Source organism: Ursus maritimus, unplaced genomic scaffold, assembly GCF_017311325.1.
Source record: "Ursus maritimus isolate PB19 unplaced genomic scaffold, ASM1731132v1 scaffold_13, whole genome shotgun sequence".
Classification (NCBI taxonomy): Eukaryota; Metazoa; Chordata; class Mammalia; order Carnivora; family Ursidae; genus Ursus; species Ursus maritimus.
In genome coordinates, this window is record NW_024423675.1 from 51,243,571 (window position 1) to 51,264,572 (window position 21,002).

General features: G+C 37.6%; 1 protein-coding gene across 1 annotated transcript in view; it reads left to right on the plus strand.

Moving 5' to 3' along the window:
- GRM1 (glutamate metabotropic receptor 1) overlaps positions 1–21,002 on the plus strand; it is a 397,420-nt gene that overhangs the window by 100,692 nt on the left and 275,726 nt on the right. The window contains 1 exon segment of the mRNA XM_040627927.1: positions 13,387–13,636. Coding sequence (XP_040483861.1) covers positions 13,387–13,636 — 250 coding nt within the window.

The window sequence follows — 21,002 nt, forward strand, 5'->3', positions numbered from 1 at the left end:
ACAGCTAATAAGTAGGAAGTCAGAATTTGAGCTCAGGGCTCTCTGGTTCCAGGGTTCCTGCTTTTCAACATTCTGTCATGCTTCCTCTCCTATAAACAAATACTACTACTCTAACAGTATTGGCAACACCATTGGGAAGCTCCTCTGCATAACCTGAATCCAGGTGAAATGCAGGTCAAACTAAGGCTCTGTAATGCCGCATGGTGTGGAATGAGCTTTCTCACCATGATGCAGAAAACCAGGGCTAGCCTTACAGCCTTGTAATAGGAGACCTCAGATATTATCCAGTACAACCCATTCATTCCCTTCACAGATAAGAAAACTGGAATCCAGGGAAGTCCAGGACTTTGCACATGGTTGTGCACCAAGGCAGAACCAAGCCCCAGTTACGTTTCATAGGTCTAAATTGAAGGGAAATTAATCAACTATGTTTACTGCAGGAGGTTCATATGTCCTTTGGATTAAAGGCAATCTTTCCTCCATGGGCTAATTTCCTTTTGACCAAGGTAAAATCTATTTGACTCAGTTAAATGGAATTTTATACTAATGATGTAAAAGATGTAAAAAGTGGGATTAAATAAGAGGAAACCAAGAGCTTAGTAATAGGGTTGAGTTAATTCCACTGAATAAAAGGTGGCTAAAAGCAGCTACTTGGAGGGGTAGGGGAACACCTGGATCCTGCTGAATGTCAGTCCAGTGACAATGAGTATGTCTTTCTATTACTTCTGGTTCACCTAATGAGCTTGTTCTGTAAGCAGCTTTGTTTTCTCATATGTTGCCTGTTTCTGCAGGGCAGTGTCTTGTTCTCTGCTTTTCAGTGACTGCACACCTAAAATCTGGCAAAAATAAACCTGCAGGCAAGATACATTTTAAATGGTTACACAACAAATGCTTTCTCCTTCCCTACAGTAATAAACTTGTAAAAGATCAGATTGGGGAAGGAAAAAGCTGTTGAAAAAAATTTTGCTAAGCAGATGCTTACTCTGACTACTGAGAATATGAAATATGTTTTGACATGAAGATCTAGATTATGAAAGAGTGCTGATTCATATTGTTCTAGAATCACCAAATGCTCATGCTGTAGGGAAACTTAAAGATCTCTTAGTATGAACCCACATTTCCAGCATGAGCAAGAAGACAGAATGATAAGCAGCTCAAGGTCAGAGCTAGTTAGAAACAGTCAAGACTTCTGGCTCTTGTCCTGGAATTTTTATAGTGTAATGTCATATAGAGGACCAAGAAGAATGTGTTCGTCTACCAATAGCAGGAAACCATCCTTATGGTGGCGTAGCAGATAGGGATTCATCTTTCTCATGCAAGAAGACATCCAGGGAAAGGCAGTGCAGGAGCAGAATGAAACACAGTAATGCTACCAGGTACCTGGGCTGTTCTGTCTTCTGCTCCTCCAGCCTTCTTGTATAGGCTTCCTCATCCTATTTCATCCATCATTGTTCCTACATGGCTGCTGCACCTCCAGGCTCAGGTCCATGTACTGGTATAAAGACGGAAGGGGAGGGGCACATGGGTAGCTCAGTGGGTTAAGAGTCTGCCTTTGGTGATCAAGCCCTGTGTCGGGCTCCCTGCTCAGTGGAGAGCCTGCTTCTTCCTCTCCCTCTGCCTGCCGCTCTGCCTACTTGTGCTCTGTATCTCCCTGTCAAATAAATAAATAAAAATCTTAAAAAAACAAAAACAAAAAAGACAGAAGTGGAAAAGGCCTAAGAAGCATACCTGCTATCTGACCTTTTTCAGATTTTCCCGGAAGCCTCGCCTGGCCTTAAATCTCCTTGTGTGGAACTGAGTCACACATCTGCATCTCTGGCCATAAGGGAGTGTGGGAAAGTAGGTGCTTTTGGCTATGCACAGTCACCCCAGACAAAATAAAATATTTTTTAGTAAAGAAGGATGGGAGAATGGATAATGCGGAGGAAACAACTAAAGCCTGAAATACAAAGTATGCTGAGGTAGGTAATTACGGGCCGTAGGCTACAGAGTCAGTCACATCTGAGTTCAAATTACAGTTCTCACAATTTTGGATAAGTTACTTTACATCCTAGGCCTTAGGTTCCTTTGTAAATGGACATAATTACAGCAAAATGAGGTAATAAGGGTGTAGTGAAGTTAAAAGAGGATAATTAAGACGTAATAAGACCTTCATAAATTTTCACATTATACCACTGCTTTAGGATCTGGTAACATTAGTCTTGCATACTTTTCCTGGGCCAACCTATATTTTGATCTAACTTCAGATGGAATGTTCAAGACACCAAGACACAGAAAGTGGTTAAACAGATTTTATTCATCTTTATTTGCTATTAGAAATAATGACCAAATCATATTTAAACATTATTCATACTGCTTCTAGCTCTTTGCTCAAATGGGAGAGACTTTAATGGGCCAACCACCCTGGCCTCAACCTGAAGTAATTCGTTGTATGGAGGAGAGATGCCCAGACCTGAGTCTAGCCCTTGTAGGAAATTTACAGGAGAGAGGTGTTCAGAGCCTTTTATACCTTTTGTTAGGGCAGAAGCTCAGTAGGTGAGGCGATTTCTATCTCCCAAACTAAATCTCATTGAATCTTAAAGAAAAAAAGAGAGAGAGAGAAAGAATCCTGCTTCTTTAATAAATTAGGGGAGCTCACTTCAGATTTTAGGATTTCAAATAGGAAACCTGCATATATTACACACACTCTCTCAATCCAAGTATGTAGATATATCAGGAAATGGTATAAGGTCTATGGGCAACTTTGCTAAGGACATTAGTATTTCTAATTTTTTTTTTTAGGAAGAAAGGTTGCTATGTAGTCATTATGAGAGGTACATCTCCCTTCTGGAAAAATTTCCCATGAACCCCATAATAGCTATGTTTAGCATGATATTCAGATGAAAACTGTACCCTATGTATTTTTATTTCAAACATTTTTATTAACAAAATAATATATGATTATTGTAGATAAATTAGAAGACAAAGATAATAAAAATAAAAGAACATAATTATATATGACTCTACCATCTATAGAAAAGCACTGTTAATATTTTCAGGCATATTCTTTACTTTCTATATATGTAAATATAAATATATAGTAAAACTGTATTTTTAAAATGTAAAAATTTATACTCTGCATACTATTTTATATTTTTGTACTTAATATAACATAAATATTTTTGATGACATTGAACATAATTTTATATCACCTTTGGAAATGGTTGCATGTGTTTTTAATGATATTGCACAATAATTATTTAACCTATCTCCTATTATAGAGCATGGGTTTGTTTGTTTCTGTTATGTTTTACAGTTAATGTACTGTGATGAATATCCTTATAACTGGAACTTGGTGGACAATGAAATTAATTTCTGAAAACTAAATTTTTGAGTCAAAAAATACAAATGTAATTTAAAGCATCGATATTATAAATTTTCTACCAAAAAGATGGGAACAGTTTGTACTACCATTGATAGCATATGAGAATGCTCATTTCCATGAACTCTTGCCAACTCTGTGTTATCATTAAAATGTATGCATAGTTTTAGTGTGTGTATGTATTTTGGGGTACTTTTTCTGAACTTGTTGCTAATTTTCCTAGTTTTGATTGTATACCAGATAGGCAGGAGGAGTGGACAGGTGTGATAGGGGCTGCTTCTGTGAACCTATTTCCTTCATGTGAAAAGTGAAATGGAAAAATGTGGCTTTTCTGCAGGAATAATGACCTCTTTTTGTATTTTTATACAACTTGCATTTTTTCTTCTTTTAATTTCTTTCTCCATATTATAAAGTATTTGAGTGAGAGAAACAACAAACTGGGTTATTGCATAAAGCTCTAAAATAGATACAATGAGGCATTTATGGCTGAAACTTAAAGACTCGGTGACAGAGATTCAATATAGACATAGACTTTTGAATGCATTGCATAAACACCAAAAATAAAATAGGGAAGGAATTGCTTCGTGTAAGTGTGGTAGAAAAGATAAATAGGGACAACCTGGGAACAAGGTGACCATGACTGGAGAGCAAAGGACTGTAGTTAAAAAAAAAAAAAAATCACGAGCTTCGGTTTTATAAATAGGAACATGGAAATAAAGGAATCTAAAGCTCTTGGGTCAGTGCTAAAGCTTATGTCCAATTTTAGACTCTACAACTTGAGAGAGACATGGATGGAAAGTAAAAATAGATACCACTCCCTGAACTTTTTGTATGTTCTGGAAACTTTGTATTCATTAACACATGATTTTATAATCATGACAGGTCTTTGAGATGCATATTATGATTCCCATTTTATACAAGAGGAAACCAAATCTTAAAACACTTCAAGGTTATCTATCTCCTTATCGAGGATCCAGGATTCATATGGGGTTGATCTGCCTCCAAGACTCATCCTCTTATTCACTTAGCTGTAATGTATACCTGAAAACATGATGTAGCAAAAGGGCAAGATTACTTGGCCTCAATCCTATTGCCTAGAGATGACAGTCACTTTTTGGTAAATTTCCTTTTTCCACGTGGGTGCTATAACTATACCTGCCCAAACTGGGATTATTAGAGGTAGGGCTGGGAAATTGCTGATAAAAATGATTGCCTTTTCCTTTGAATGTTTTGTGTGAGGAAGTTCCTGCACTGACCTTGCATATAAATTTCCTTACTGCCCCCAGGGCAGGTAATGACTCACTTCGGATTGACCAGACCTGTAATACTGACTGCAGATATGTGGATGGAGGCAGGGGAGCCATAACATTTTTTAGGTATGAAGTGGGAGAACCAAACAAATTAAAAGGTTGCCAGGAAAGGTTGAAGTAGCAGGGATTATTTTTCTAGGAGAAGAGAAAACTGAATTTGTGTTTGCAGAAAGACTTAAAAAAAAAAGTTCAAACCAGCTGATATCTTTCTTCACTAAAAATGAAGAGGGAATGAATTTAGATTTCATTGTAAGAAATTTACATCAAAAAGAAGGATTTCCTGATAGTGACAGTTGTTGAAGATTGCAGTGGGTTTCCAGAAGGTGCTGTGAAAACAACTTTTTTCATCATAATTCTTTTAAAAATGGGTCATTATCTTATTTGTCCAGAAGGCAGAGTAATCAGATTTCAAGCTCTCAGGGACTGGCTCACAACCCAAGGGATTTCAGTATCCTGGAGCTTGAGACTACTATGGAATGAATACCAAGGAAGGTATGTGAGGTACGTAAGTGTGAAATAAAGCAGGGGTTAAGGAAGTCTAGACCATAATACTGGTGGATCTTAAAAGCAAAAGCATTCCTTCATTAAGGAGAGTGAAGAAAATCTATATATTTTCCTTGTATGAATGTTTTCCTCATATAACTGATGTATAAATATATAGGGATGAACCATGTTGAATGTATTTGTTTGACCAGGATAATTTATGAAGATGTAATAACAGGGTTTGAGCTTGGTTCAACATGATGGCTGAAATGTTATTATAGCCACCAAATGGAGCTCAGATTGTTTCTTAAATATAACCTCAATATTTTAAGAATAGAAGAAAAAATGATCAATGTATGGACTAGTCTTCATTCCCTACTCTTTGTCATGGTGGCCGTTCATACAGGTGATTATGAAATCCAAGACAATTGTATTCCATAGCTTGCTTGCTCAATTAAACTTAGCTACCAAACCACTACAAATCAATCTCTTATGAATGAATGTCTGTTTATCTGGTTGGATAATAATCATATATAACTTCTTTAAAATCATATTGTAGCTTAGAAAATTCAGAGTTATAGCCATTATTTTTCTCTCTTGAGGTAGTTTTATTTTTTACCACTGTTTTCAGAGGTAAACTTAGTTCTGTATAGACAATAATATCTAGTTCTATTATGTTTAAGTTTTTTTTTTAAATTAATTTTCAAGAGATGCTGGGTGGCTCAGTCGGTTAAGTGTCTATTTTTGGCTCAGGTCATAATCCCAGGGTCCTGAGATCAAGTTCCGCTTCAGGCTCTCTGCTCAGCATGGAGCCTGCCTCTGACTCTGCCTGACACTCCCCCTGCTCGTGCTCTCTCTCTCTCTGACAAATAAATAAATAAAATCTTTAAAAAAATTAATTTTCAAACAATGGGAATTTCTTTGTAAACCCCATGTTCTCTCTCATAAATTTCCCCATAACTTTTGTTTGGAAGCTTAGTTTTATAGAAAATCTTGATTTGCTCTGTAATTTATTTTGTCACATAAGGTAGAAATTAAGATTTTCAACATATTTTACTATTATATTTTAGGGGCTTTGTCAGATGCCACTCTTCCCTTTCTCTCTCACGCTTTAGGTTTTAGGCAACATTGTAACAGTGATAAAGTCTGTTATAAAATCTGTTATAACATAGCAACATATAGCACATTTCCATGTTGCAGTCTTGTAGTGGTATGCCAGATGCTTCACTAGGGATCGTAATATAGAGTGTCCTTCTGTAAACCGTGAACCTTCTGCTCCAGTGGGACTTCTTACTCTTTGCCCCTAAAAATCTTTTTTTGCGGATTCTCTTTTGCTCCCCTTCACTCTGAAGGCCAGTCTCTTGCTTACATTCTTCAAAGTCCAGTTGCATTCTTGGTTTTCAAAGAGGCATTCTCTGATCATCTCTGCTTTCTTATTCTGTAATTTAGTATTATGGTGTTTTCATTTCCCATGTAACATTTGTAACTTATTGTTGCTGTAGTTTGTGTGCTTGTGTCATGCTCTCACTACTGTATATAAGTCCATGTAGGAGGCAGTACGAAATGGTGATAAGCAAGAACTTCTGAGTTAGATGTTAAATCCTAGATCCACCGCTCTATGACCTGGTCAAGTTACTTAACCTGTTAGAGCCTTTATGTCCTCATCTATAAAAGGGGAGTTACAACCTTTATATGGAGTTGTGATGAATTAATGAAATGCTAAGATGCATAGCACAGTGCCAGACACAAAATAAATATTCATCAATTTGAAGGCAGAGCCCATGTCCAATATTTCTTGGCAACTTTCTAAGTGCAGAGCCAGGATTTTTTTCCAAGTTGAGAGCTCAATAAACTATTTGCTAATTGAATGAAAATATGCAGCTCTCTATCAAGTCCGAGTGTTTACAATTACATGGCCCTTTTATTTTGAGAGTTAAGAGTCAGTTCTTTATATATTCACAGCTTCCTTCATGGTTGTGCACGGAAGTATCTAAATAAATTCTTCAAAGTCAGGAAAGGCAAGAGGAGGCCTACACAGCAGAATGGAAGGGGGAGGGGAGGTAGAGGGTGGGCTCGGTGATGAATATTTTAGTTTCAGTTTGGCATTGTTTGCTCATGACCTGGTAGAGAGGCAGAGTACCTGTCTCCTAGTTTTCTTTCTATTTGTGGAAAATCTGTTTATATTTTAAGACCCGGAATAAAGGTACCCATCCAGCTGTATTGAGGTACAACTGACAAATAAAATTGTATATATTTGAGGTGTACTATGTAATGGTTTGATAGACATATACATTTTGAAAGGATTACCACTATCAAGTTAATTCTCATAGCCATTACCTCACATAGTTACCTGTGTGTGTGTGTGTGTGTGTGTGTGTGTGTGTGTGTGTGGTAAGAACATTTAATATCTATTCTCTTAGCAAATTTTGAGTATATAATATATATCATTAATTATGTATTATTATATATGATAATATATATCATTATATAGTGGACATGCTGTATATTAGATCCCCAGGGCTTATTCATCTGGTAACTGAAAGTTTGTAGCCTTTGACCAATAATCTAACTTTTTCTGCTCCTCAACCCCCGTTAACCACCATTCTACTCTCTGACTCTATGAGTTTGACCCTTTTAGATACCACACATAAGTAAGATCCTGCAGTATTTGTCTTTCTACATCTGGCTTATTTCACTTAGTATACTGTCCTCCAGGTTCATCCATGTTGCTGCAAATGGCAGGATTTCCTTCTTTTTTATGGCTAATATCCTATTGTATATATAGACCACATTTTCTTTATCTGTTCATCCATTGATAGACACTTAGGTTGTTTCCATATCTTGACTATTGTGAATAATGTTGCCATGAACATGAGAGTGCAGATATCTCCTTGAAATACTGATTTTGCTTCCTTTAAATGTATGTGTATTGTGTAATGTGTCTTTTGGATCATATGGTAGTTCTATTTAAATTTTTTTTACAGAAGCTCATACCGTTTTCCACAATGGTTGTACCAAATTGTATTCCCACCAACAGTGTACAGGAGTTCCCTTTCCTCTATATCCTTTCCAACAGGTGGCACGTCTTTAGGCAGCTTTTCCTGAATCCTAACTCATAGCACCTTTATTAGATACTTAAACTTGTACATGTCATGTCATTAGATCTGTGCTACTAAATGAAAGGAACATGATTTTAAACTTCCTGGTGGCAATTGTCTTCCCATTTTTTATGGTCTTTGTTTCTAACATTACTATCTATATGATGAGTATAATAGGGCTGTTCTAAGAATCAAATAAGATAATGTTTATGAATAATTTTTAAAGTATAAAGACTTATAAAATTACAATTTATTGTTGTTCTTTCTGTATTAGAACTGCTCTCATGGAAATTTATGTGCTACTTTTGAGTCTTTTAGGCATCATGAGAAAAATGGGCAGTTGAAACATGGCCCAAGCTATCAATTTCTATAATCAAGTGCTGCTATCCAAATAAGAAAATATGAATACAGAAAGTGGGACAAATATTTCATGAAACCAGTTTACCTATGCAGACATTTTATATTATGAAAACATACACATTTAATTGATTTAACTATTAAGAAAAATGAGTAGTAATCTAGGACTCAAGTCATTTAAAACTGCTCTAGTTCTAATACAAATAAGCTTCATGCCCACTGATGAGCTCTTGCCCCTCTGTGGTTCAGTTTCCTTGTCTGTAACCTGAGATGTTTGGACAGAGTATATCTAAGGCCTTTACTAGATTTAAAAAACAAAGATTTTCTTATTTGAATGCATAGAACATTCTTGCTTAGTTAGTCTTCTTGTATTTTGTTAAGGGAATAAAATAGTTTTCTGTGGTTGAAATCCAAGGATGGCACTTTAGCAATAAAGTTACAACCCTTGTAACACCATCTTCCGACAGACTGATAGCGCTTTTGCTGAGAGAGTTGGCTAGCCGTGTCTGTGTACCTTGTAGATTCTTGAATGTGCATTTACTATGGGAAAGTGGCATCTGATGTCCTTCTCAAGTCCTCTTCTGCAGACAGATGAGCATTCACTTGCCAGCTACAGTTTTCTCCCTTATAATCAGTCACTGCCTCTTGTCTGAGCCATGACGTGTTTCCAAAGTCTGTGGAGCTGAGGATTTTGTGATGCATTAATGCTCCCATTTGGGCTTCACTGGACTGGATTAGGTGGCCACTAAATGTGGTTAAGTTAAAAGGGAAATACATTAATTGATAATCTAATCTTATGAACAAAGAAATGAGAAAACTTTCTTTTCAAAAATATAGGAAAATCTTACTAGGTTTCATTACAGTGCCCACAAAACTTTTATAGATGTTAAGATTTAAGTCCTAAGTCCTTTTTTAGAGGGATAATATCATTCTTTTACAATTATTTTGACTTAACTATTACTGTACATATTATATACTCTATATATTGTATACTGATATTTACCTCAAAAGTTTTGAAAACTACTGCCACATTGTCTACCAAAAGTTTGAACTGCTTTCATGAAAAGTAAATGTCTTGCCAGCATTAAATATTATTAATCTTTGTAATTCTGGCAATAGGATAGGTGAAAAAAACCTATCTGCTTTTAATGGCACTCTTTTGATAGTTAACGATATCCAGTAATTTTTTTTCATTTGCTTAGCACCCACTTTTACTTATTTTGTTTCAATTGCTTATTTGTAACTTTTGCTCCTTTCTCTATTGTGCTATTAAAACAAATGCACATTTAGCATGCATTTAGTGTTTAGAACTAGTCTAAAGATTAAGGATACATCATTGGATAAGTCATAAAAAGATGTTCTCATGGAGCTTATATTCTAGGGGGAAGAGAAATATTAACAACTGTCAGACATATGTTCTAAAATAAAATCAAGAGATATGATCAGGATTTGCTGGGCAGTTACTTTAAGCTAACTGGTCAGGAAAGGTTTTTCAGAAGGGGTGATATTTATATTGAGACAAGATTGACAAGAACATCTGTAGAAGGTCGTCTTTTCAGGTGATACAAACAACTAATATAGAGGCATGAATGAGTTTAAGGTATTCCAAGAATAGAAAGACAGCTGTGGGTCTAGAGAAGAAAGTGGACAGAGATCGAGATGGGGAAGTTGGAAGGCTCAGTCCATCTAAAGACGGTCGTTCAGGAGAAGGAGTTTTGGTATCATTCCAAGTGTGTTGGGAAGTGATTGAAGCTTTTTGAAGAGGAGGGATATAATCTAATTTCCATCTTAACTGATCACTCTATTTGTTATGTGTGGAATGAATCATTAGGAGCAAGAGTAGAAGCAGGGAGAACAATCAAGGGGTAGGGCAGTTGTCTAGGGCATGAACTGATAGTTACTTAGAATAGAGGATGCTGTCAATGGTCTGCCCAGATTCCCTGTCTGCCTCGTGCACCAATCTCCAAGCTACTGTGAACACAGGCTTTTATAAATCTCAGCTGACCCCTTCCTGGGAGGCTATACCTCCCCTGCCTTCTTATTGACCTTAACCAATGATTGATTGACAGGAGGGTTCTGTTGCCTAAAAGTGGGGCTAACTCCGTGCTCCAGTTTGTGCTATAGCACTTCCTTATGGAATCAGACCAAAGCTAATCACAAGCTGAATGACATTCCTGTTTGGCATCCCTCACCTTCCTTTACGGATTCTCTTGCTCCTCTTCTCAATAGATAACTTGAACAAGAATCTTCATCTTGGCTCTGTTTTTAGAAAACCTGACCTAAGACACTTGGTTTAGGACGGCAGAAGTTGAAATGGAGGAGACTGGCTTAGAAATATTTGAGAGATAAAGTCTGTGGAATGGATCTGGAACATGACAGAAAGAAATCGAAAGTTCCTAAACTTTGTTATTGAGCAATGTGGTGGGTAATGGCATTATTTACTAACTGTAGATGACTGGAAAGAGTAGGTTTGCAAAGTAGAGAGGGAAAAAATTCTGTTTCAGATGTGTTAAGTTTGAGATGTCTATAAATGGATATATCAAAGATGCAATAGAATATTCTGATCTTTTTCTCCAAAGGGCAATCTAGACTGAAGACCTGTATTTGGGATTCAACTATAATATTCAAATGGTGTTTGAAGAATGTGACTGAATGAGTGTATTAGGGTGAGAGTAGAGATGAAGAAGAGATCAGGTCATGGCATGAAAATATTCAAGGTTGAGCAGAGGAGGAAAATCTAGCGCATACATCGAGGAGTAGTCAGTGATTGGTAACTAAACCGTGAGAAGGTGTGTCATGGAGACTGAGAGGATAAAGTGTTTCAAGGAGGCTGTGGTCAGCTGTTGAGTGCAGCTGAGTGGTTAATGAAGATGAAGACAGAACAGATCATGAAACAGGCAACAGGGAAATTTTTGGTGACCTTGACAAGAGAAGAGTTTGACAGGAGAAGATTCTGAGGTAATGGGAAGAGTGGTAAAGGTGAGAATAGGAAATGATGAAGCAAACATATTGACCTAGGCATTTATCATTGCTGTGAATAAGACTAGTGAATGAGGTAGTAACTTTAACTTAAGTGGGGAAAAAAGTGCAAAGGTTTTATTTTTTATTTTTGATTAACACCATTAGAAGGAAATAACTGATTTTTACAAAAGAGAGGGGACAATTGCAAGAGAAATTCTTGAATAGACAAAAAGCAATGAGACCTAGTGTTTATGAGTAGGAGTTCACTCTATCCTGAGGCAGAAACACTTCAAATTTACAACAGGAGGAATGCCAGAGAAGTAAGTGCCAACAAAGAAAGCTTTGTAGATGTGGTACATGGTTAAGTAGTTTTCGTCTGATTATTTCTGTGTCTTTACTGAAACTTGAAATGAGGATGCCAGCTGAGGTGAGGGTCAGAGGTGGGGTCAGTAGTTTGGAGATTTAAGGAGGGAAAAGTAAGGATGAAATAATCATGTTAGAGACTACGAGATTTTATTTATGGAGGAAATCCAGTATAATTTCCTTGCACTAGCAAATGCCTCTTTTGGCATGAATGCTCAAGAATTTTTAATAAAACCAGTCATCAAGATTTTTAGTTTTTTCTAGACATACTTAGGTCCTCAGGTGTAGATGTGGAATAGGTAAATGGTTGGTTTTAACTAGCATTGGGGTTTTGTTAGGAAGACACAGGCAGTTAAAGAATTCCTAAGGAAGTGATTATGACGATAGGCTATGAGATATGGGCTGGGCTTAGAGGCAAATGAGAGGGAGGATGTAAAGAAAAATAGGGAAGTGAATGGATTTGAGGTTGTGATAAGGTTCAAGAAATGTTAGAGTGGGAGGAGTAGAATATATGAGCTTGAAAGACAAGAGGGGATAAAGAGAGTGGGGTGTTTGATATCCACATTCAGAGATATTAGAAACATTTGTGACAACAAGGTCGGAAGTGTGACCATGAAAGTAGGTGGGTTATGGGAAATACTATTGGTTGTAGGGGTTGAGAAACTTGAAGGACATGGTATTGGATCATCCACACAGGTGTCAAAATCCCCAAACTTGGGGAAAAGAGTAGACGTATAGAAGACACTAAGATGGGGGCCAAAGTCATCAGTGAAATAGAGAAATGGGGAATGTGATATTTGCTTTATTTCATTGATTTCTTAGAGTTCTTAGTTTTTTAAAGTATATTTTAAGAATGATATCAAAATAAAAATAAGAACATAAGGCCAAAATCTCCCATAATCCTCTCATTTCATCAGAGGATGGTGGAGCTTGACTAAAACATGTAGCTGCTTCTTGTCTGCTTATTCTGGCTGGGCCAGGTGTTCCATTTGGTTAGCTTACTCATCATGAATTGTTGCAGGGTTTCCTACCACCATGAGTGTCTGCCTCTTACCTGGCAGCCAGCAGAAGTGAGCCTCAAATGCAGAGGCCTTCTCATTGTGCTGGTTGACCTCCTACCCCAATGTGCCGATCTCTCCCACGTTGCTAAAAATCTGTGACAACTATTACTCATCACTGCTGTAAAATAGGGAAATAGGCCTTTATTTCTCAAAACTTGTTTTACTGTGGATGCCCTGGTTAGATAGTTTCTCATTATCTTCTCAGTGTTGGTGGTTTGATTGCATTTGATGACTCTTGACTCCATCCAGATCTTCCTTCAGTTCCAGTTGTATTTACAAATTATTTGACAAATCTGTCCTCTCCATTCCTTGTGACTAATGAGTCTTTATTCCAGCTTGTAAGTGCTGTGCTGCCAGGTTGTCTTCAACATCTGCTCATTGTTTCTGGACAGGGAATTATGGGGAGAGCGGAATGGATGCTTTCAAAGAGCTGGCTGCCCAGGAAGGCCTCTGCATCGCCCATTCAGACAAAATCTACAGCAATGCTGGGGAAAAGAGTTTTGACCGACTCCTGCGCAAGCTCCGGGAGAGGCTTCCCAAGGCCAGAGTGGTGGTCTGCTTCTGCGAAGGCATGACGGTCCGAGGCCTCCTGAGTGCCATGAGACGCCTGGGTGTTGTGGGAGAGTTCTCACTCATTGGAAGGTAAATCTCTTATCTCTCTGTCTGTCTGACACACACCACACACACACACACACACACACACACACACACACACACACACACACACTTTGGCCCACATATACTTGCTCTCACAAATCTGGATTTCCTGACTCCAAAGAGGGTGAGATGTGCTCTGCTGGGCTGACCCTTAACTCTGGATCATGGAGAGTAGGGCTCTCATCTTTTTCCTGTTAGACAAGAGCAGGATGGTCGATGACAAGATGATGAGACTACTTCAGAAAGAGGTGGGAAGTTGGTGCCAGAATGTTTTGTTCTGAAGAATTATTCTTTTCATGTGCTTCTGGCCTGTTCCAACCCTCCAGCCCCCAAATCACACACATGCTTATGTCTTCACACTTCCTAAACATAAGAATCTTAATGGAGTATTGGTGGATGGAGGGTAACAATGAAGATGGAAATATATATTAAGATACAAAATTTAAAGGGCTGGCTAAATGCAAGTGAAAATATGCAGTTGAACTGTGGAACTCAAAAATGTGCTCTTTTACCCGCATGGGATGGCTGAGTGATGCTTTCAGCATGGGACCCCTGAAATAGCAGGTGGTGGCTTCCAAAATTGCTGCTCTTCTTTCTAGATCATGTGTACTTGTGTGGGAATAGATTTTTGGTACCACTGTATTTTTCAAAGGGTTTTTGACGTAACAGGTATCTTGTTTAATTTGCCTACTTAAAATATTGCACAAAGGAACTGCGGATTTTTTCCAAGGAACGTACTGAGTTTACCTAAATGAAAGTCTCCACTGATCCCTGACTTTGTCACACTCATCCTCCAGATTGCTTTTTCTCTTTCCATCTCCTCTGTTGGCTAGAATAAGATCTATATCTGACCTGTTGAAATACCTCAGACACTGGCCCTCTTCTCTAGGAAGCTGAGTAGTAATGGTAGGGACATCCTCTCCAGACCTTTCCCTCTGTCCTTGAACTCGTGGTAATGACTGCAATAGTAGTAACACTAATCTCATCATCATCTGGAACTAGAGATACAGGACACTTCAAAGACTTTAGAGAAGAAGGAAGGATATAAATACAACTAAATAAATAAAGAAAGGACTCTCTCATGAGGAGATACAGAATCAAGATCAAAATATAATTAAAGATTAAGAAAATTATTGAATTTAAGTATGATTGGAACACTGTCACAAAATGTCATTTTGGCTTCTTCAACATGATGCAGTTGTGTGAAGACACTTAAGAAAGCAAGTTTTAGAAACAAGTATTTAAAAAAGGAATATTATTTCCTTTATGAGTGAAAAAGAGGTAAGCAGCTTTGTCAGAGTGTTATGCAGAATAAGGTTGGTAATATATGTACCAGGACAGGTGGCCTTCAGATATTCAGTCCTTTTTATTAATTTTATGAAATGACTTCTTTTATGAAGGGCACTTGTTTTAAAAATATTCTCATGTTTACCATTTTCAAAAGAACAGTTGTCTGTTTTTTCAGAATTCATTCTCTTTAATATCCACAAAGACACTATCTACCTGGATTCTGGAGATCTTAGAGATGTGGCAAATATGTGAGTTTTGGGATATACAGACTGCCTAATTGTGAAATATAATTATACAAATGTTCAGTGAGTAATTGGAGTATAAAAGATTCATTCCATCATTATTTAAAAGCTGAACAAAGATGGCAATGTAAACTTACCTCTCTGCCTCTTGCTTACCTGCATTACATCTGAGCTCATACAAGTATTTCCTACTCACGCATGCTTGCTCATGAAGAGGTCAGCTACATGTGATATCTACCTCTTTTATTTGTCTCTCTCTCTCTGCCCTACTGACACATTCTAGGGAACTGTCATGACAGTGAACACTTGAACTTCTGAGGATGCTGTTCCCTGTACTAGTTATTGCCAGTGACTTAGGGAGCCCCTTGAGATGCCAAAGCTATGCCACTCTTGCTGCTTCTCTGCCTTTCTGGGCTGTGTTCTTCGAGGGTCTATCAGAGTGGTATTGGCTGTTGTTCTCATATCTTGGGGGGAAATGGCCTTTTCTCATTCTGGGTTCACGGTTATCTCCCTTCCCTGGGAGCTGAACAGGGAACCAAGCCAAGTAGTAACACTACACCATACCTAGAATTAGCTTTTCCTTCAGGTGTTTGGTTCTCCCACTTTCTGAGGGAGAAATTCTATCCCAAACTCTCCTCTGTCCCTCATGGCAATGGACATTTGGTGGGCTTGATTCTCTCATTTCTGCAGGCATGTCCAGAAGGGTTATAGTTTAACATCAAGTTGCAACTCCTAGCTACATATGCAGGGTCAACAAATATATCTCCCTCCTACTTGAAGGGGTTTCGTTTACTAAACGACGATAAACTCTTTGAGGTCAGGAGCCATTGTTTGGTTTCTTTCACAGCACATGGTATGATTCTCTATGATTTCATAGAGGTGAAGATAAGTAAGTCATGGTTTAGATCGCAACAAAAGACATTTAGTTAAAAAAATTAGAACTTCCTGAATGAAGATTTATGTTCCCTTGCCTCCATGACTCCTCTTTTCTCTCACACTTCACATCCAGCATGAAAGGAAATGTTGTTGGTGCCACCATCCAAACATATCCAGACTTTGACAACTTATTGCCATTCTCATCGGTGCCATCCTGGTCCACGGCACCATCGTTGCTCACTTGGGTTATTGTGATATCCTCCTAACTGACCCTTGCCACATCCCCCCGCCTTCCACTGCCCCATCATCTATTCTTAAGGCAAAATGATCTTTAAAAAATTTAAGTCATGTAATGTCAGTCTTTATGCACTCAATACCTCAAAATGGCTTCCCGTTTTTCTCATAAGGAAGTCTTACCATGGCTTTAAAATCCTGCTCTGTTGTTGGGGCTAAGTTTTTCATAATGGCATAATAAACTATAATAACAGAAATAGAATTTTTATTTTTTTTATTTTTTTTATTTTTTTATTTTAAAAGATTTTTTTTATTTATTTGACAGAGATAGAGACAGCCAGCGAGAGAGGGAACACAAGCAGGGGGAGTGGGAGAGGAAGAAGCAGGCTCATAGTGGAGGAGCCTGATGTGGGGCTCGATCCCATAACGCCGGGATCACGCCCTGAGCCGAAGGCAGACGCTTAACCGCTGTGCCACCCAGGCGCCCCAGAAATAGAATTTTTAAATAGGAAGTTCTCAAAGATAATAAAAACATTCTATAGTTAATGAACGTAGGATAATGGAAAAACAAAACAAAAAGCTATATGGGCTGAGAGTTCTAGCTCTGCCACAAAGTAATCGTGTGATCTTGTTTAAGTCATTTTTTGTTTTTGAGTCTATTTTTTTCATACAAAAATTAACAACCTATGACATATAAAGACCATATATGTTGATCAAACTATGATCAACAGGAACATATTTATAGATTCATTTTTTCTAAAGTTATTCATGAATTTTATATTAATCCATTTACATTTTCTTACCCACCACTTTATTAAAACCAGGAGAATTTGTTGAATACAGCTGGTCAGTATTAGTGTCTTAATGTGGCCATGGAATGTAGCCAGCAGGCCCACAGGAAAATCAAACCTTCGACTTGGGACAAATTGAGAGAACATTGTCACCAAGTAAGTTAACCAACCAATCATTATGCAAAATGAAAGTTCCATCTTAGTTCTATGAAATTGCTTCTTTTGACATGATTCTCAGAATTGTACTTACCATATCTATAACTGTAATTTCAATGTTGATGGTGGTGATGATGAGCACATTTGTTTGGGCCTTACTATATGCCAGTCACTGTTCCAAGCACTTTGTATACATTAACTTATCATAACAGTATGATGAGAAAGGTGCTAGTATTATTCCCATTTTGATATATAGAGAAGTAAAGAAGTTGTCAAAAGTGCTGTAAAGCCAGAGATGGAATTCGAACCTAGGCAGTTTGGCTTCAGAATTCATGCTCTTAATCACTAAGTTATACTGTGTCAAGCTGTGATTGTTTTATTTAAGAGATACTAGCATTACCTTTAGTTTCCTTTCAGTTTGCTCTCTCTTCTAGAGACCTATCTTATTGTTTAGATTCACCTTCTTTGGGAAAATCAACTGAAGTATCTCTGTAAGAAAGTTTTACATTTCTAATTATTCTCTATTTCTTTGAATCTGTTTTCTCTCCTAGTATTAAAATTTTATATGATAATTCAGTAAAGGGGCTCTTCTTTTCAAGCTGATTATTTTTTATCCTAACGTGAGACTCCACAGTCTTATTCTCTTTGCACATAGTTTTTATCTATGGAACTATACTTATATAGAAGCTAATTTGGAATAAGTGGGTGATAGTTCTCTGAAATCTTAAGTTATATTTATTAAAATTCTAATCATTAACTGATCCATTTGTTCTAATTTTTATGTTCCTTTATTTGAAGAAAGTGAAAGTGAGCATAGTTTATGTAGTTATGTGTATTAAGAGCCACCATTTATTGAATGTTTGGCTCTAATATTTGATATCTCCAGTCTTAACAACAATCCTGAAGGGTTGATTTAGGAGGTAGAGAAGTTAAACAATCATCCCAAATTCCTGAGTTTAATAAGTGGTAGAGACAAGATTCAAGCTCACTACTAAACTGTAAGATCATACAGATACATAAATATCAAATTGTAACCTCCTCAAAGTTGAACAGGTTTTATGTGCTTGTTGATTTTCTCATCATGACTAACAGTATCTGGATGTGGTAAATATTCAATAACTTTGTCAGAAAGCCTGGGGACTCATAGAGCAGCTTGTTTCATTTTGTGGTCCTTGATTTTCCTTTCACATTCCAGGATCAGTAAGTTTTACCTAGCATGGTAAAGTTTGATGTTCATCAGTCAGCCTCTACCTCTAGAATTCATCTGTAAAATTAGAACTCATTTTGTTTGTCTCTCAGGTTGTTGTGTTTTTCTAATTAAAAAATGCCTACTTGCCTATTAAACTATAGCTGAGTGTCAGTGGTAGACTCTTGTGGGAACCTATCAGCACATTCTCAGAGGGTGAGTGAGTGCTTTCTGGCTTTAGTCCTATGCCAGGTGTTGACATTATCCACCCTGTTTTCCTCATCTTGGGAAGCCCTTACAGCAGGTTTACATTCTATCTTGTTAGGCACCTTTGGTTAAATATCTTAGGTATGCCATATTTAACTGTGTATTTCCTAGCCCCCCCCCCTTATTTGGATTATGATTTCATCTTCTAATTTTCCACTATACAAAAGAAACATCCGATAAAGACCATGAAGTCAATAACCTTTCATTTTGCCCCCTCTGCCTACTATATCCTGGCCAATCAAACTATAAGTATAGGGTCCCTACATTTCAAATGCCTATCCCTTATTGGTGTGTGCTGTTTTATTTATCATCTCTCCCAACTCTTATCTTCTTTTTTTTTTAAATATTTTATTTATTTATTTGACAGAGATAGAGACAGCCAGCGAGAGAGGGAACACAAGCAGGGGGAGTGGGAGAGGAAAAAGCAGGCTCATAGTGGAGGAGCCTGATGTGGGACTCGATCCCATAACACCGGGAACACGCCCTGAGCCGAAGGCAGACGCTTAACAACTCTGTGCCACGCAGGCGCCCCCCAACTCTTATCTTCTAACCCACTAGACCCACTTTCCATTATCTGTCATTGCAGAGAAATTCCTTCTAAAACTTGATCCATGAAAACACTGACACCATGGTTTTTATTTTATTTTTTTTTAAAGATTTTATTTATCTTTTTGACAGAGAGTGAGAGACAGCCAGCGAGAGAGGGAACACAAGCAGGGGGAGTGGGAGAAGAAGAAGCAGGCTCCCAGCGCTCCCAGCAGAGCAGGGAGCCTGATGTGGGGCTCGATCCCAGGATCCTGGGATCACGGCCTGAGCCGAAGGCAGACAATGACTGAGCCACCCAGGGGCCTCATACACCATGGTTTTTGAGTTGAAAGCACAGCAAACGACATTAAGCACATATTTTTAAAAATGGCTGAAAAGGAGCAATTGCTTTATCTGGAAAGAAAGCTATAGTTCCATTTTAAAACAAAGGAAATAATCTGTTTTTTGCTTTTCATTTCTTGTTTTTTACAAGGCAATGTTTTTGTCTTTTTCTTCCAAGAACACATATTTGGAAAAGTGACCTTTATACCCTTGAACAAGATGATATACCATGGTGTTATGTTTCACACACTTTTTAAAAATGTAAAATGAATTATTTTAGATCCCATCTTTCCATTATGGAAAAAGATGGGGAAAATATCTAAGGTTTTCAGCCTTCAAACAAAATTGCAAAGGTTATATATTATAAAGTAAATGTGGACTTTCAGTGAAGCCTGACCTCCACCAAAATGGATTATAATCAAGAGGCTGGCAAAGCTGATGAGCATTTTCTGATGCATGATGGTCCGATTTACAGATACATAACCTGGCCTACTCTAGGTTCCCAAGAGCAGAAAACGATTGCTAACCTGCTGACAGGCGATCCCTTCTTTAAAGCACTCCTCCACAGGCAGATTAATGAGAGCTTTGTGGAAGATTACACTGTTAGAAAAAGACTGTGAAAAATTTGTGCTAGGGAAGGAGAGGGGATTTAGTTTAGAGCTCTCTGGAGAATAAACACTATTTGTAGGATACTGACAAGTATTTTGAGCATAGATCTCAGCCACAGAAACGCTTAGGGTTTTCACAATAATTGGGTGGCTCATTTGTATTTTAATGATTAACTCTTCTTTACACCAATACCTATTTCCATGTTTCAGATAATGGACATCTGAAAACTGAAAGACTAATATCTTGTTCTCTACTTGCCTTTAGGGTACTAGAAACACTGAAGGGTGTTGGGTGCCCTCTGTATTTATAAGGCACTGGCTCAATTTGAATGGATGAGAAAGGAAGTCATTATGATTTAGTCTATAGGGTTTGAAGCTGATTGAAGACAACAGGAAATTTATCTTAATACAGTTTTTGTAGTTCCTATGATAGTCTGTTTGCAACCTGACTGCACAGCAGAATAGCAGGGGCGCTTAAAAATGCAGATTCTTGGATCCCACCCCAGACCATCAATAGAATTTCTTGGTGAAGGACTTTGGATCTTTTTTTTAAAGACTGAAGACGAGTTAAGTTGCAGAACCACTACCCTTTGATGTCTACATCTGTGCTTTGCACCCAGGTGGCACTCACTATGAATGAATTGCTTTCAGGACATACCTGAAAGGAAAGATAAAATAAAGTTTAACTCTACTGCCTGTTATTCTGCCATTTTAGCTCTGTTTTTTTTTTTTTTTAATTCTTAAAATTTATTTGCCTTCAAGATTTTCTTTCAAAGTAAAGATATATCTGAGAGTAGTAAGTAATAATAATATTGACAGTAGTAGTGGTAGTAA